We start from the raw sequence: 14495 nt of genomic DNA, 5'->3' as shown, positions 1-14495 counted from the left end.
AACCTAAAGTAGTACAGCCTCCAAAACAGTGAGAGGCATATTGAGGGAAAAATTTGGATATTCTGGATGGAACCAGATTGTCAGGAAAGGGTTCACCCATTGGTGGCGCTGTTGGTCCCGTGGATCGCAGTACCAGTGTCCACCAGCAGGTGTCTTCTTGCAGCCATGATCTGTGATAGAGGATCGATGGGCCGTAGTACCAGTGTCCACCCGCGGGTGTATTCCGGCAGTGTGGGGCAGGCAGCACCTCCTGCGCTCAGGTGTTACCTGAGGACAATTACCACAGTCTTATAAATACCCGGCAAGCCCTCACATACTTGCCTTGGCATCTCTCTCCCTGACCTTGAGCCTGCAATCCTGACCCTGAGTCTGCATCCGACCCGACCTGACTTGACCCGATCTGATCCCTATCCTGAGTTTATCCTGGACCTATCAATGCTGTTACCTGTTTACCTGGGATCCCTGCCCTGTAGCCTATCCATTCATCCTCTCCCTGTCCTGTTGGTTTCCCGTCCTTACCTATCTGCTGACCTCCCCGTGTATGACCCCCCGGCCTGGCTTTTGTTATGATTCTGGTATCTCCCATTATTGTACATATTTGTTTATTGTTATCTTTGGGTCACTGTTTATTGGTTGGTTTATTGCACTGTGTCTTGTTGGAGCTGGTTGTGTGTATATTCACTTATCTTAATAAATGTATTATATTTTCAAACACATGCGTTTTTGGTTTTCTCTGTTTCTCTGTTTTCTCTCTGTTTGTGTGTCAGTGGGTTTGTTGTGTTCCAAAAAAAATGTAATTTGGAGATATCGAAAGGTTTCTGTGAATGGGAGGAAATATGTTTTGCTTAATTACTCTCATGAGTATTTTAGGAAAGAATACAACAAATAACTGGAGGGGAAGGGGGGAATATTATTTGACTTTCATCTACAAATTAGAGATTTTTACAATTGAATTTGTGGCCATCAATTAGTTATTATGCCTCATACACACGACCAGTTTTCCTGGCAGGAAAGCTGCCATAAGAGCTTTTGGCCGGGAATCCCGGCCGTGTGTATGCTCCATCGCAGTTTTGCCGACAGGAAAACTGCCGGAGGGAAAAATGAGAACATGTTTTCTTTTTTCCTGCCGGGATTCCCAGGGGTCGTTTTCCCGGCAGTTTTCCTATGGGAACTACTGCGATGGAGCATACACATGGCCGGGATTCCCGGACAAAGCTCTCATGGCAATTTTCCTGCCAGGAAAACCGGCCGTGTGTAGGGGGAAAAAGCTGCCAAGCAGGTTCTCGGTTTTCCCGCAGACTTTTTCCTGCCGGGAAAACCGATCGGGTGTACAAGGCATTATTATAAAATCTTTATTATGTTATTGGCATTTCAAAAGTTATTTCCCGTCTCTATAAATCTGCAGCTTTTATTAAAAGTGTCCCTGGAAATTCTTCCCTAAAGGTTTCTATTATATGGTGACAACGCTATGTCTCCCAATTGTTCAAATGAACATCCAGGTATATTTATAAAATGTTTGTTGTACGAATGTCAGAAACATTTCTGCAAGTTGAACGAAAAGTCCTATGTATACTCTGCCCCATCTGGTGGCAAAATGTGGTAGTTTTCTAAAATACCTCAATGAGAAAAACACATTTTAGCCACTAGATGGAGCTAATAATACAGGCATTAATCTCTTAGAAAAAATACTGAATATTTTGTACAACTTGTAAGAATGCTGCTGACATTCATGCAACTAATGTTTTAGAAATAGAGCCCCATGAGTGAGTGTGACAATACATATTAAGCAGGCATTGGCCACTGTTCAGAGGATCTGAGGAAGCAAGTGTGACTCTTAAAACAGGCCAGCCGCCACCAGGTACCTGGCACGGTGCTGAATTATACTCTTATGCTGGAAGCAGACTGGAAATTCTGATATAGGAGATTAGCAGCACATAGACACAAAAATAAAATGGAAAAAGTGAAAACAATATTTTCTAAAAAATATAAAAAAAGGAAATTGTATGATACGCGGTACTTTAGCAAAATAAGTGTCCTTCAGTTAGGGTTTATATCTATTTTAAATATGCCCTACATAAATTAACAGAAAAAGCCAGAAAATAGATGTGTCATTGTATTTAAGAGATGTATGAGCTTCACATAACACATAGCAATGACTAATTTGCAAGTGACTGATAAATGTTGTCAACACTGGAAACAATGCGCTGTGTGTTTCGTGAAAGGACAGGTGTTGGATTGTTTATTATATGGAAAGCTATGCTTTTACTGCCTCTGTGCTTATCATTATCACTAGGTATTCTTAACATGCCTGCACATGGAACAATATGTAGTTGATTTCCGACTCCTAAACTTAACAAAATTTCCTCCAAGTAAGAATTAAAACACTATTACATTTAAGCAACCAGAATATATTACCGAAAAAGGCAAGCAAGCCTAAATTATATAAGTACACCATTTTGATCATGTTTAAATGGTGTAGAAGATGTATAGAACCTCCTATATTCATTTCTTTGTCTGTGTTTTGTTGGGGAGAATTTTCCTTTCTTTCTGTCCCAAAGATACAACAGCCAGGGTGGAAAGGGCAGCTAAAGCAGGCAGTTAAGCCCCGACCACCAAACTGAAGTTCACAACACAGGGGGTTCACTTACCCCAGCCACAATGCTTTACATCGCTGCTGCAAACTCAAGGTGGCATGTCGAATTGACAGGTGGCATAGCCTGTCAAACCCAGCTATTCAAGTCAATTGGGCTGAGCTGCAACCGGGAGCCAAACCTTGGCTCGCATTTGCAGTGCCTCAGTCCCATTTTATATTTTTTTGTTTAAACATTTTATTGGTATTTCTGAAGAAATTATACAATAAAGCAATATACATGTGAGAGTACATCAAGATAAACATTAGATGAAATTGAGTGGATCAACAATATCCACAGAACAGTATAAGTCATTTAAATACATATTCCAATTTTATAAAAAATTAGATCAGTTAGATCGAAGGACATTACAATTTATTATAATTTTTCTTATTTTTTTATTTTTTTATTTATTTATTTTCTTCTCTTTCTCTTTTCTTTTTCTCCCTTTTTATTGTTATTATATATATTTGAGATAATATAATTTCCATTTTATATTTTTAGCCCAAAAAGTGACAGCCTAAATGTTTTAATGCTGATAGTAGAGGAACGAAGTAGCAGACAGAAATTACACTAAATACTCTTAATGGAGACAAGTACATACTATACAGAGGGATATGCTTGAATCATATTTCATGTCTGAAGTTTACAACCACTTTAATGCAAGTATGTCTAATTAAAAATCTTTCTATAGACATTACATTGGGTGACCTTTCCTGTTTGCGGAAGAATAAGGAGTGAGCGCTGTGGGTGCAGACAATAGTGATCGCCCAATCAAGTTTCGCTTGAGCAAGTTCTGCAAGGAAGCATCATCCGGAGTCGTGTATATGCCTACAAACATACAATCATTCGTTGATCAGACCAAAAATTATCAGATCAGGTAAACATTCTTTAATGTCTTAAAGCGGAGTTCCACTCATTTTAAAGTCAGCAGGTACAAATAGTGTAGCTGCTGACTTTTAATAATCAGATACTCACCTGTCCCATGGTCCAGCGATGCAGATGCCAGAAGCCTCGCTTCTCTCCCCCTCCTCTTTGCGGTGCCAGTATTGCAAGTGGGGATGCCTGGCTGTGGCTGCACTGCGCGTTGTGAATGGCCGGCAATCTTCCGGGACGTGTCACAGAAGATTGTAGAGAGGGAGGAGAAAAGGTGGACTTCCGCTTGGCGCCTCGGTGCCAGGAGAGGAAGTGGGAGCTGGATACCTTTGAAAACTAGGTACCCCCCTACCCCTAAAAAAAATGTGGCATGTCAGGGGTCACAAGTACTTAAAACGGAAGATCAATTTTTGGGTGGAGCTCTGCTTTAAGACAGGCAGATGTGCCTATCCTCAGGATGCTTGTGAACTCACCACAGAAGTAAAACAGTTTTTCACAAACAAAATATCGGATTTAGGGTTCTATTTATCAATGTGTTCACAATAGATTCACACAACTTCACAAATAGTGTAAATTCGTGTGTAAATAGTGTGTGACTTGGGTGCAAGTTTTGGTGAATATTGGGTGAAAACATTAAGTTTACATAAAACCTTTTTAGAAAAAAATAGAAAATCAGTCTGAAGTGTCCTTTGCACTGATGACGGCAGTCACATTTGAAAATTTGTGTTCAAATTTTTTTATTATAGTTTCAAAGTTTCAAAAGAACAGTTGCAAAGATGTAAGCAACACAGTGGTAACTACAAGCCTTCAGTAGACACGGATTGATGAAAAAAGACCAGCATTAATACAAATGGGTGCAAGAACAGTCTAAATAGAAAGCAATATAGAAGAGCAGGCATCAATAGTACAGCTTTAATTAATGGAGGAGGGGGCGAAAAGGATGGCCAGTCTGCACTCTTGATGATCGTCTGATGCAGGTCCTTGGCTCTATTGGTTGAACTAGATGTGTATTTTCAGCTAGACTAACTATGTAACCACTTGCCGACTGCCGCACGCCGATTTACATCGGCAGAATGGCAGGGGCAGGCAAATGGGCGTACCTGTATGTCCCTTTAAATTTGCCGCCTAGTGGGCGTGTGCGCGATTGTGTTACGAAGTGGCGGAACGGGGAGATGCCTATGTAAACAAGGCATTTCCCTGTTCTGCCTAGCAACATGACAGGGATCCACTGCTCCTTGTCATCGGGAGCAGTGATCTCTGTCATGTTCTAGTGACCATCCCCTCACAGTTAGAACACATCCCTAGGACACACTTAACCCCTTGATCGCTCCCTAGTGTTTAACCCCTTCTCTGCCAGTGTCATTTATACAGTAATCAGTGGCTATTTGTAGCTTTGATCGCTGTATAAATGACATTGGTCCCAAAATAGTGTCAAAAGAAAAGCACCATCCCTTGTGCTGATTTTTTTACGTTTTAATTTTTCTAGAAAATGACTTAAAAACCCCAAACATTATATATATATATATATATATATATATATATATATATATATATATATATATATATATATATATATATATATAATTTTAGCAGAGACCCTAGAGAATAAAATGGCGATTGTTGCAATTTTTGGAGAAAAAAGACACTTTCATGAATTTAAAGGAAAAACAGTAAAGTTAGCCCAATGAATAAACAGATACCTAACCTGTCATGTTTTGAAATTGCACACACTCATGGAATGGCAATAAACTACGGTACTTAAAAATCTCCATAGGCGAAGCTTTAAAAATTGCTACAAGTTACCAGTTTAGAGTTACAGAGCAGGTCTAGTGCTAGAATTTTTGCTCTCGCCCTAACGATCATGGTGATGCCTCACATATGTGTGGTTTGAACACGGTTTACATTTTCGGGCGCGATTTACGTATACGTTTGCTACTGCGCACGAGCAAGGAGGGAAGGGGCACTTACATTTTTTTTTATTAATATTATTATTTATTTTATTACATTTAAAAAATATTAATAAAAAAAATTCTATTAATCTTTATTGCTGTCACAGGAAATGTAAACATCCCTTGTGACAGTAATGGACCGTTTTCATCGGACCAAACCGATCATGTGAGCCCCATCGGTTATTTATCAATAGGTTAAAAAAAAGCCAACTTGTTTTAAATTTAACCGATGGATACCTAACCGATAGAACAAAACCGATCGTTTGTAGGCACGTCCAACGGTTAAAAATTCAGGCATGCTCAGAATCAAGTCGACGCAACGTTTTTTTAACCGATGGTGTGTAGGCGCGACTGATTATCAGTCAGCTTCATCGGTTAACCGATGAAAACGGTCCATGGGACCGTTCTCATCGGTTTGACCGATCGTGTGTACGCGGCATTATAATCAGTGACAGGTACTCTTTATGGAGGGATCGGGGTTTATAAGACCCCAAATCCCTGCTTTGCACTTAAAAGTATTCAAAACGCCAAAAACTGCATTTTGGAATAGCTAGGGATTTTTCTAAATCTGCACCATTGGCAGCTGAGTAAACTGGAAGTGATGTCATGACATTGCTTCCAGGTTACTAGATTGGGTGTCCTATCAGAGCCGATTCTGGCTTCATTCGGGTCTTAGGCTGGCTGGCGGTTGTGTCGGCTGGCTGCTCGAGCCTCCCGGTGGGACGGGAGAGCCCGGGCGAGCCATGGAAGGTGGCAGGGAGGGTGGGGGCGCCCTCTCCCACTTCTTAGGATAACAGCTGAACGGCTTTTTAGCCACATCGGTTGTTATCACTAAAAAGCCAACCACTGGCTCTAAAAAACGGCACCATGGTGATGCCTGCAGCTGCACCCCGGTATAACCCCTTCAAGCCGAGAAAACAAATTTGCGTACAGTCGGTGTGAAGGGGATAAATAAACCCCTTAATGTATTATGTATACACTTCTTTAAATATTATAGATGTGTTCTAGAAAGATGTCAGGTTCACTTTATTATTGGAAGGGGGAGGGCAATAAAGTTTATCCATAGGGGACACAACTTCTGCTTTACCTGCTGCGAAAAAGGGGAAGTATTTTCCTACGTTAGCAAAGTCAAATAGCCATGCAAAACACCTGTGTGTAACAGAGGAAAGATGGTCCTCATTCTGAATCTTTGTCTGCTGAGCATTTTCTGTAAGTAATATATTTATCCTATTTTTTTACTTATTGTATCCTTATTTAACTTACTCTGTTTGTTTCTGAAAAAGCATAAGGAAAGAATACTCTTTCAATGTAAAAGGTATGTCCCTTTTACTTTGTCTTTATGGAGTTTTCCTATAGGTTTATCATTACTTGCTGTTACCTGCAGTTGCATGTTCACTGAACACTCAGCAGAAAAATACAAGTTGTTTATCCTTGTAGTGATGTGACACCCATCTCAATGTCCTTCTGACTAGACTTGCTCTTAGCTATCTATGTAGACAAAAAAGTGCAAAATCGTCATGAGCTATAAAGGAGTTTTTAGTTTATTTATTACAGGAATTTACACAACCCCGACAATTTCCACATACTGTACCCCTACATTTTATGCATTTACCTCAGTCCCTTCCCCTCAAGCAGCTTACAATCTAAAAAGCCTTATCTCACATGCATATATACATGCACACAATTTGGACAGGAGGCAATTACCCTACAAGCGTGTCTTTGGAGTGAGTACAAGTGATATTAAAACCCAAAGCAAAAAAAGTAATATATTGTAGTTTACCAATCTTTAGATGTGGTGGCTGCATTAGCTTTCTTTTTTATGCCCCGTACACACGATCGGTTTTCCCGTTGGAAAAAAGTCAGATGAGAGCTTTTGGTCGGGAATCCTGACCGTCTGTATGCTCCATCAGACTTTTTCCAATGGACAAACTGCTGCAAAAAGATAGAGAGTAGGTTCTCTATTTTCCCGTCAGGAAAAAATCAGATCGCAATTTCCTATCGTGTGTACAAATTCCGACGCGCCCAATTTCCGACGCATTCTCGGAAACAAATCGCCGCATGCTCAGAAGCATAGAACTTAATTTTCTCGGATTATCGTAGTCTTTTACGTCATCATGTTCTTGGCAGTCAAAAATTCACCGAAATTTTGTTTTTTACCGTGTGTATACAAGGCAGGCTTGAGCGGAATTCCGTCGGAAAAACCATCCAACTTTTTTCTGATGGGAATTCCGCTTGTGTGTACAGGGCATCAGGCTTTATTACCTTTATTTTTACCTGGTGATCCAGACAGTAGCACACTCCTTGCTTTAAGGTGTCTGAGCAATGAAGACACCTTTGGACAGCAGCACTGTCAGTCTGGTGAGAGGACGGTTAGATGTACTAGCAGATTTAGCTCAGTGTTGCCAACCTACCAGATTAAAATTTACTGGCAAGACACCCGAAATTTACTGGCGCAGCCACGTTTTTACTGGCATTTCACAAAAGTTACTAAATTACATTTTTAGGTGCAAATTTCAGTATTTAGGCTACAAACAAGTACGTTAGGCAAATAGCAATGTGATTTAAGGCAGATACTAAGGTAAAAAAACATATTTTTGTTATTTTCATTTATAATAAGGGCAAAATATTTAGTCACATCACCCCCTGCCTCCACCCCCCTCTGCCACCAACACCCCCTGCCTTCACCTCCCTCTGTGATGCCACAATCTCCCCCTGCCTTCATCGTCCCCTGCCTCCATCCCCCTCTGCGGTGCCACCAACAACCCCTGTCTCCATCCCCCACCCTCTGCGTTGCCACCATCCCCCTCTGCGGTGCCACCATCTCCCCCTGCCTCCATTGCCCCCTGCCTCCATCCCCCTCTGCGGTGCCACCGCAGCCACCATCTCCCCCTGCCTCCAATCTCCCCCTGCCTCCATCGTCGCCCCTCTGCGGTGCCACCATCACCCCCTGCCTCCATCGGATCCCCCTCTGCCACCATCACCTGATGTCACTGTCGGCTGGGTTGTCTGTCGCTCTGTCCGTCCCCGACTCCCCTGTATTGCCTGGATGCAGCAGGCTCCTCCATTCCGCCGCCACCGCATGCTGCTCAGCCTCCGAGTCCTGACTCCTGTTCCAGTGCTGTGCTCCTCCGACCTCCTGGTTAGTTGCAGATTTAAAATTCTGGCGTGCGCGCGCCTGGCGGGTTATCCTAGTACATCACTCGCCGGTGCCACACGGCACAGCCTCTGTGAAATCCGCCCCCCGCCGACCGAATACAGCATATGCTCGGCTTGGCAAGCTCCGGAACTGCGAATGCGCAGTCCCAAGCGGAACCAATCTAGGCTATTTTTACTGCCACATTTCCGCGACCACGGACATTTACGGACGGGTAAAAATACGGACAGTTGGCAACACTAATTTAGATGGACTTGACTAACACATTAAAGCACTCCTGGGACCAGGAGCACTAGATCGAACACGCTCTGACGGCCGGGAGACCAGCTTGCCGCTCGTATGTGTTTTGATATTGTATCACCGTTGCAAATGTGAATGTTATTTTTATTTTTTCATTAAATACTTTTTATTGTGGAACTATACTATGTGCTTCCCTCTCTTTCCTTTTACCTACATCCTCTGAGCGATATACTTTATACTACTTGGAAGCCAGGAGGAGGAGGAAGTGGAAGAGAGATACTCAGGAACACACACAGGATCACTTGCGAACTCGGCGTTCGTTGGAGATAGGCCCACTATTCATGGCCTCCATGTGAGTGCATGTCTATGTGATTTATCCATTACTCCCAAGTGCCCTCACAGTATTACGCCATTATCCCTTTGCTGTTTCCTTTATATGCTAATCTGATGTGGAGCCCTCCAGCTACATACAAGCCTTGCTGCATCTTTGAGTATACACCTGTGGTGTTTCTGGCAGTCTGTGCTATAGCTGTGAGGTGAGCATTTAGGAACCACAAGAGGTGTCTGCACTGAAGCTTTTTCTCTCAACACTGGAGTTTGGCTTTTCTTTGGGATCACCGTCCATAAGACTTTTCTATATTACACACATGTGTGTTTGCCATTTCATGTTCATGTGAATTCACTAGTACTTATTCATATATATTTTTTTGTTCACGATTTGTCAGTTTAAATGCTTGTTTGAGCATCTATTTATTTGCACCAGAAGTTCATGTTGGTTTTATGTTTTGTTGGTATATTTTTTATACTTCACTTCACCTAATAGGAGGTTATTTGCCCCTAGTGGTCAATTCCCCCACCCAGTGGGCTTTGTATCACTTTATGTTTGTTTAGTTACACAGCGCAGTCACTATCACCTATTTTATTTCTATTTTTTCTGGTGAGGACAGACTACCAGGTGATTGCAGCAGTGCCCCCTAGCGTTATTTACCGATAGCACAGGAGCCTTTATTTTTCAATGTTTAGGCTGTATTGCCGACCTAACAGATTGAAATTTACTGGCACGACACCCACAATTTACTGACCCTGCCAAGTTTTTACTAACATTTACAAAAATTCTAAAAATTACAGTTTTAATTGCAAATTTCAGTATTTAGGCAACAAACAAGTAACATGTGCAATTAGCATGTTGATTTATAAAGTGATTTAGGTAGATATTAAAGCGGAGTTCCAGCCTTTTTATGTTTTTATGACTTTTAATAAACTGACACTTACCTGCTCAACGGTCCAGTGACGCGGCCGCCCGGAGCGCTGCTCCTCTCCCCCCCTCTTCACCGGCACCTCCATTTACAGTATGGGCACCCGGCCGTGACAACTTTCGGTTTCACAGCCGGGCGCGCACTGCGAATGCGCGAGACGCACTGCGCTCTACGAGTGGTCAGGCAATCTACTGGGACCTGTCACGTGTCCCAGGAGATCGCCTAGAGGGAGGGGCCGTGTAGGGGCAGAGGAGGAGTCGCCTAGGTGTCCCGTAGGTGGAAGTAGGAAGTGGGACAGGAAGTCCCACTCCTACCGAAGCCCCCACTCCCCCCCAAAAAAATTACATGCCAAATGTGGCATGTAAGGGGGTGAGTGCTTAAAGCGGAAGTTCCACTTTTGGGTGGAACTCTGCTTTAAGTCAAATAACATATTTCTTATTTTCAGTATGGTAAAGGCGTATTATTGTAACCCATCAGTATTTTGTCACCTATGTGAAACTGGAGAGATTCCCTTTAATTTCTGTCCCCAAAGAGAGAGAGAGAGACAGCTCCCAATTCACCCCACAGAGAGAGACTGTTCCCACATTACCTTATACAGCCAGAGAGACAGACAGACTGCCATGCCCCCACAGAGAGAGCCTCAGCCTGCCCAGCAAACAGAATAAAGAGACTGATGCTTATTGCTTCCCATTCCCAGCGCTTAAAGTCTGTGTACCTGATTCAACTTCACACACAGTTATGTGACAAGATCACAAAGTATTACTAGCACTTACTGGCAATTACGTCACTAGGGTTGGTGTCACCAACCTTCACCAATAATATTCTTCCCATGTAGATGCTGGGCAGGCTAGTTTCAGGCTGGCAGCGCACCGCCAGGGTGTGCACCCCAAGCCGGCTTCTGTAAATGATGCTGTTGGTGCTGGCACGCTGATCTGTGCACCATAGACGTGCTCTAGGGGCTACTTCACATTACGGTCAGAGATTACTGCTCACTGAGTGCTGCTCATTGATTGATTGCTAGAGGTTTCTAAACATTACTGCTTGTTGATTGGTTACTAGAGGTTACTATACATTACTGCCCACCATTCGGTTGCTACAGGTTACTGCACAATGATTGCCTGCAACTCAGTGTTTCTCTCTGCAAGCTGCTCAGTCCTGCCGCTGCTTTATTAATCCCCACCCCCACTTCTGGCAGAAGAAGGGTGAGGAAGAATGCACACAGCCCTGTCTGTGTGTCATTGATCTCTGTGCTTGTGCTGCTGACCAGAGAAGGGGGAGGGGCATCACAAAGAGCCAGGTCTGCCTCACTTCCTGTCACAGACTCACAGCCGCTCTGGTCCAGACAGAGGGAGAAGCAGGCTCTCTAGAACATGCAGCCCACAGCAGTGCCTCTCCTCTGTCACAGTGTGACCAGGAGAACAAGTGGGGGTGATGGTAATGTAAAGCACAGGAAACAGATCAGACTCCCACCCGCCTCAATACAGTGCAGCCACACTTTCAGCTGCCCGCATCTTCTTGTCAAATGTGACGGGCTGCAGGAGAAGGGCGGGTTACAGTACAGCTCTAAATGCTGATTGACTGAGAGGCGGTGGTGGGCGGAGCAATTTTCAGAGGTGCAGATCGGATCATCTCGGGCAGCTAGCTCTCAAGCATCTCCTGAAATTGCACATGCACAGTTCCGAGCTCAGCTGGTCACGGACATTTTTACTGGCACTTTTTCCATGCTACAGGCATTTACGGGCAGGGGAAAAAGTGCCCTGTTTTTACGGGCTGCCCATAAAAATACGGGCAGTTAGTAACACTGCTTAGACCCACTTTAAGCCAAACTCCAGCTAACACTTTTTAAGCAGTTATAGCAACAGTTTTATTTTTTTCCTTTTGGGATAAAGGTTTTACATAAATGAATAAATGCTGATTATTGTAAGCACCGAATTCTGGTGAGCCTGTGCAAATTGTAGCCTTAGTTTCCTGTTCTTAGCTGATAGGACTGGCACCCAGTGTGGTCTTCTGCTACTGTAGCCCCTCATCTTCAAGGTTCGATGTTTTGTGCATTCAGAGAATGTATTCTGCATACCCTGGTTGTATTTGAGTTACTGTTGTCTTTTTATTATAGCAGGAACAAAGATTGTTTCTGGACAGCCGCACTCTGAAAAATTGTAGCCTTTTTAAAAAGAAGGACAGCACTACAAGTCACAGCAACATAAAATAAAACCCGACTCCTGACGCGTTTCGCACTGAAACTAGTGCTTAGTCATAGCTATGATCTGGGTTCCCATCTGGAGCGGCTACTCCCTTTTCCCTTGCCTTTTTATTATCTCGAACCAGTCTAGAGATTGTTGTCTGTGAAAATCCCAGAAGATTAGCAGTTTTTGAAATACTCAGACCAGCCTGTCTGGCACCAACAACCACGCCACGTTCAAAGTCATTTAAATCCCCTTTCTTCCCCATTCTGATACTCAGTTTATACTTTAGCAAGTCATCTTCACCACATCTAGATGCCTAAATGCATTGAGTTGCTGCCATGTGATTGGCTGATTAGCAATTTGTTTTACCAAGCAATTGAACACAGGCGTACCTAATAGGGGCCAGTGAGTGTATGTAGATCATTGAGTCATAAGTTTGTTTTGTTTCAGCAATTCAAAATGTATAGGCGTTAGGCCTGGTACACACGATAGGATTGATCCGCGGATACAATCCGCCGGACCGTATCCGCGGATAAATCCTCTGAGGATTTTTTTTCCGATGGAGTGTACACACCATCAGATCAAAATCCGCGCCAAATTCCCATCGCGGTGACGTGTCGCGCCGTCGCCGCGGCGACGTGCGCGACGCTGTCATATAAGGATATCCACGCATGCGTCTAATCATTACGACGCATGCGAGGGATGGGTTCGGACGGATCGATACGGTGAGTCTGTACAGACCACCGGATCGATCCGCTGGAGCCGATTCCAGCAGATAGATTTGTTAGCATGTCTACAAATTTTTATCTGCTGGAAATCGGAAATATCCGCGGATAAATATCCGCTGGAACGTACACACCAGGGGATCTATCCGCTGAAACCGATCCGCTGAGATTTTTCAGCGGATGGATCCTCTCGTGTGTATGGGGCCTCAGAGACAGTCAGGCAGCTAGCATTATCAATTCTGAAGAGATTTCCTTAAACCACTCAACTTTTTTCTATGGGGCTCTATTGGGGAGACCCCTGCATTTAAGGTATGGGGAATGTGGACAGAAACTATGTCAGACAATAAATGTAAAACCCAGTAAATGACTCAGTCCAACAGACTCAGCCTGTAGCTGATATACAGTGTTGCTTATATAAGGCTGGAGCAAACATTTTCTGTTGTGTTTGTGTTTTTTTTTGTATTTCAACTTGGCTAATGTTGTATTTTTGTTTCTGTATATAGATATCTCAGCTGTGGATATGACTGTTAAAGTAGAGAACGTGTATTTTAGTTCTGTAAACTTCCATACCACACTGCGTTGGGATGCCGTGTGTGATGTACAACAGCCATGCACGTATCTCGTGCAGTACCAAGTGTAAGTCATTTTAAAAAGCATATAAAAAGTATTTATTTACAAAGGCACTATCCATTGTTCACTGTACAATAAAATAAAATGCCAACATTTTATTTAATTTTATTTAAAGCCAGTGTAGTGACAATGATTTTATTTGATTCTTTCCCAAAATAGTGCAGAGACCACCAATCACACAAGAAACATTGCATTCATTCTGACTCCAATAAACAATCTAGGGGTTGTCTTTTTGTAGTATATTGCTTGCAGAACTTGGGATGGGAGAGGGGTTGAAGTGGTATGGTATATTCCAAAACTTGCTGACTTGTAGCAGAAGGCCACTCTTGACTAGGTTAGGCTTTTTGAACCGCCAGGGGTTAATAGACATAAAATACAGAATTGAGACCCTGTAAGAGCTGTCCAAAAATGTAAGAACTACTGCTAGTGCATATCCTTCAAAAGTAGCACACAGTCATTTTGATACTGAGCTCAGGTCTATTTTCACAATGTCTTTCTAGGACAGCTGAACTCCCCCAGTTTCTATCAGGCATCTCCATGCTTCAGGACAACTGCTCAGTTCCTAACTTCCACCTCTTCAGTGAGGGAGAGGTTAATACAATGCTACAGGACAGTTACCACTTTCCAACTCCCACCCAGCACTCTTTTAGTGAGTCTTCCTGACCAGATGCTTAGTGAGACTGCTTGGCTGGCTCCAAAGATGATTAGGAATAGGCCCCCCAACTCTGCCCCAGCTGGGCTCTTGATTAACTCCAGCAACTCCAACCAGCTACCTCAAAAGGGGCAGCAGCCCTGAGGCTGGGAACTTCTCCAGCACAGCAAGAACATGGCTGCTTCAGACCCCAGACTATT

At 43.2% G+C, this 14495-nt stretch overlaps 1 protein-coding gene across 1 annotated transcript in view; it reads left to right on the top strand.

The window, feature by feature from the left end:
* Positions 1-6369: 6369 nt before the first annotated feature.
* Positions 6370-14495, top strand: part of LOC120937354 (interleukin-22 receptor subunit alpha-1-like) — a 48188-nt gene continuing 40062 nt past the window's right edge. Inside the window, exons 1-2 of the mRNA XM_040350509.1 lie at positions 6370-6664; positions 13517-13649. Of these exons, the coding sequence (XP_040206443.1) occupies positions 6625-6664; positions 13517-13649 (173 nt within the window). The 5' untranslated portion in view covers positions 6370-6624. The remainder of the gene's footprint in view (positions 6665-13516; positions 13650-14495) is intronic.

Source organism: Rana temporaria, chromosome 4 (assembly GCF_905171775.1).
Source record: "Rana temporaria chromosome 4, aRanTem1.1, whole genome shotgun sequence".
In the NCBI taxonomy this organism is placed as follows: domain Eukaryota; kingdom Metazoa; phylum Chordata; class Amphibia; order Anura; family Ranidae; genus Rana; species Rana temporaria.
Note: the sequence above shows the minus strand (reverse complement) of the source record. Positions and strands in the feature narration are given on the sequence as shown.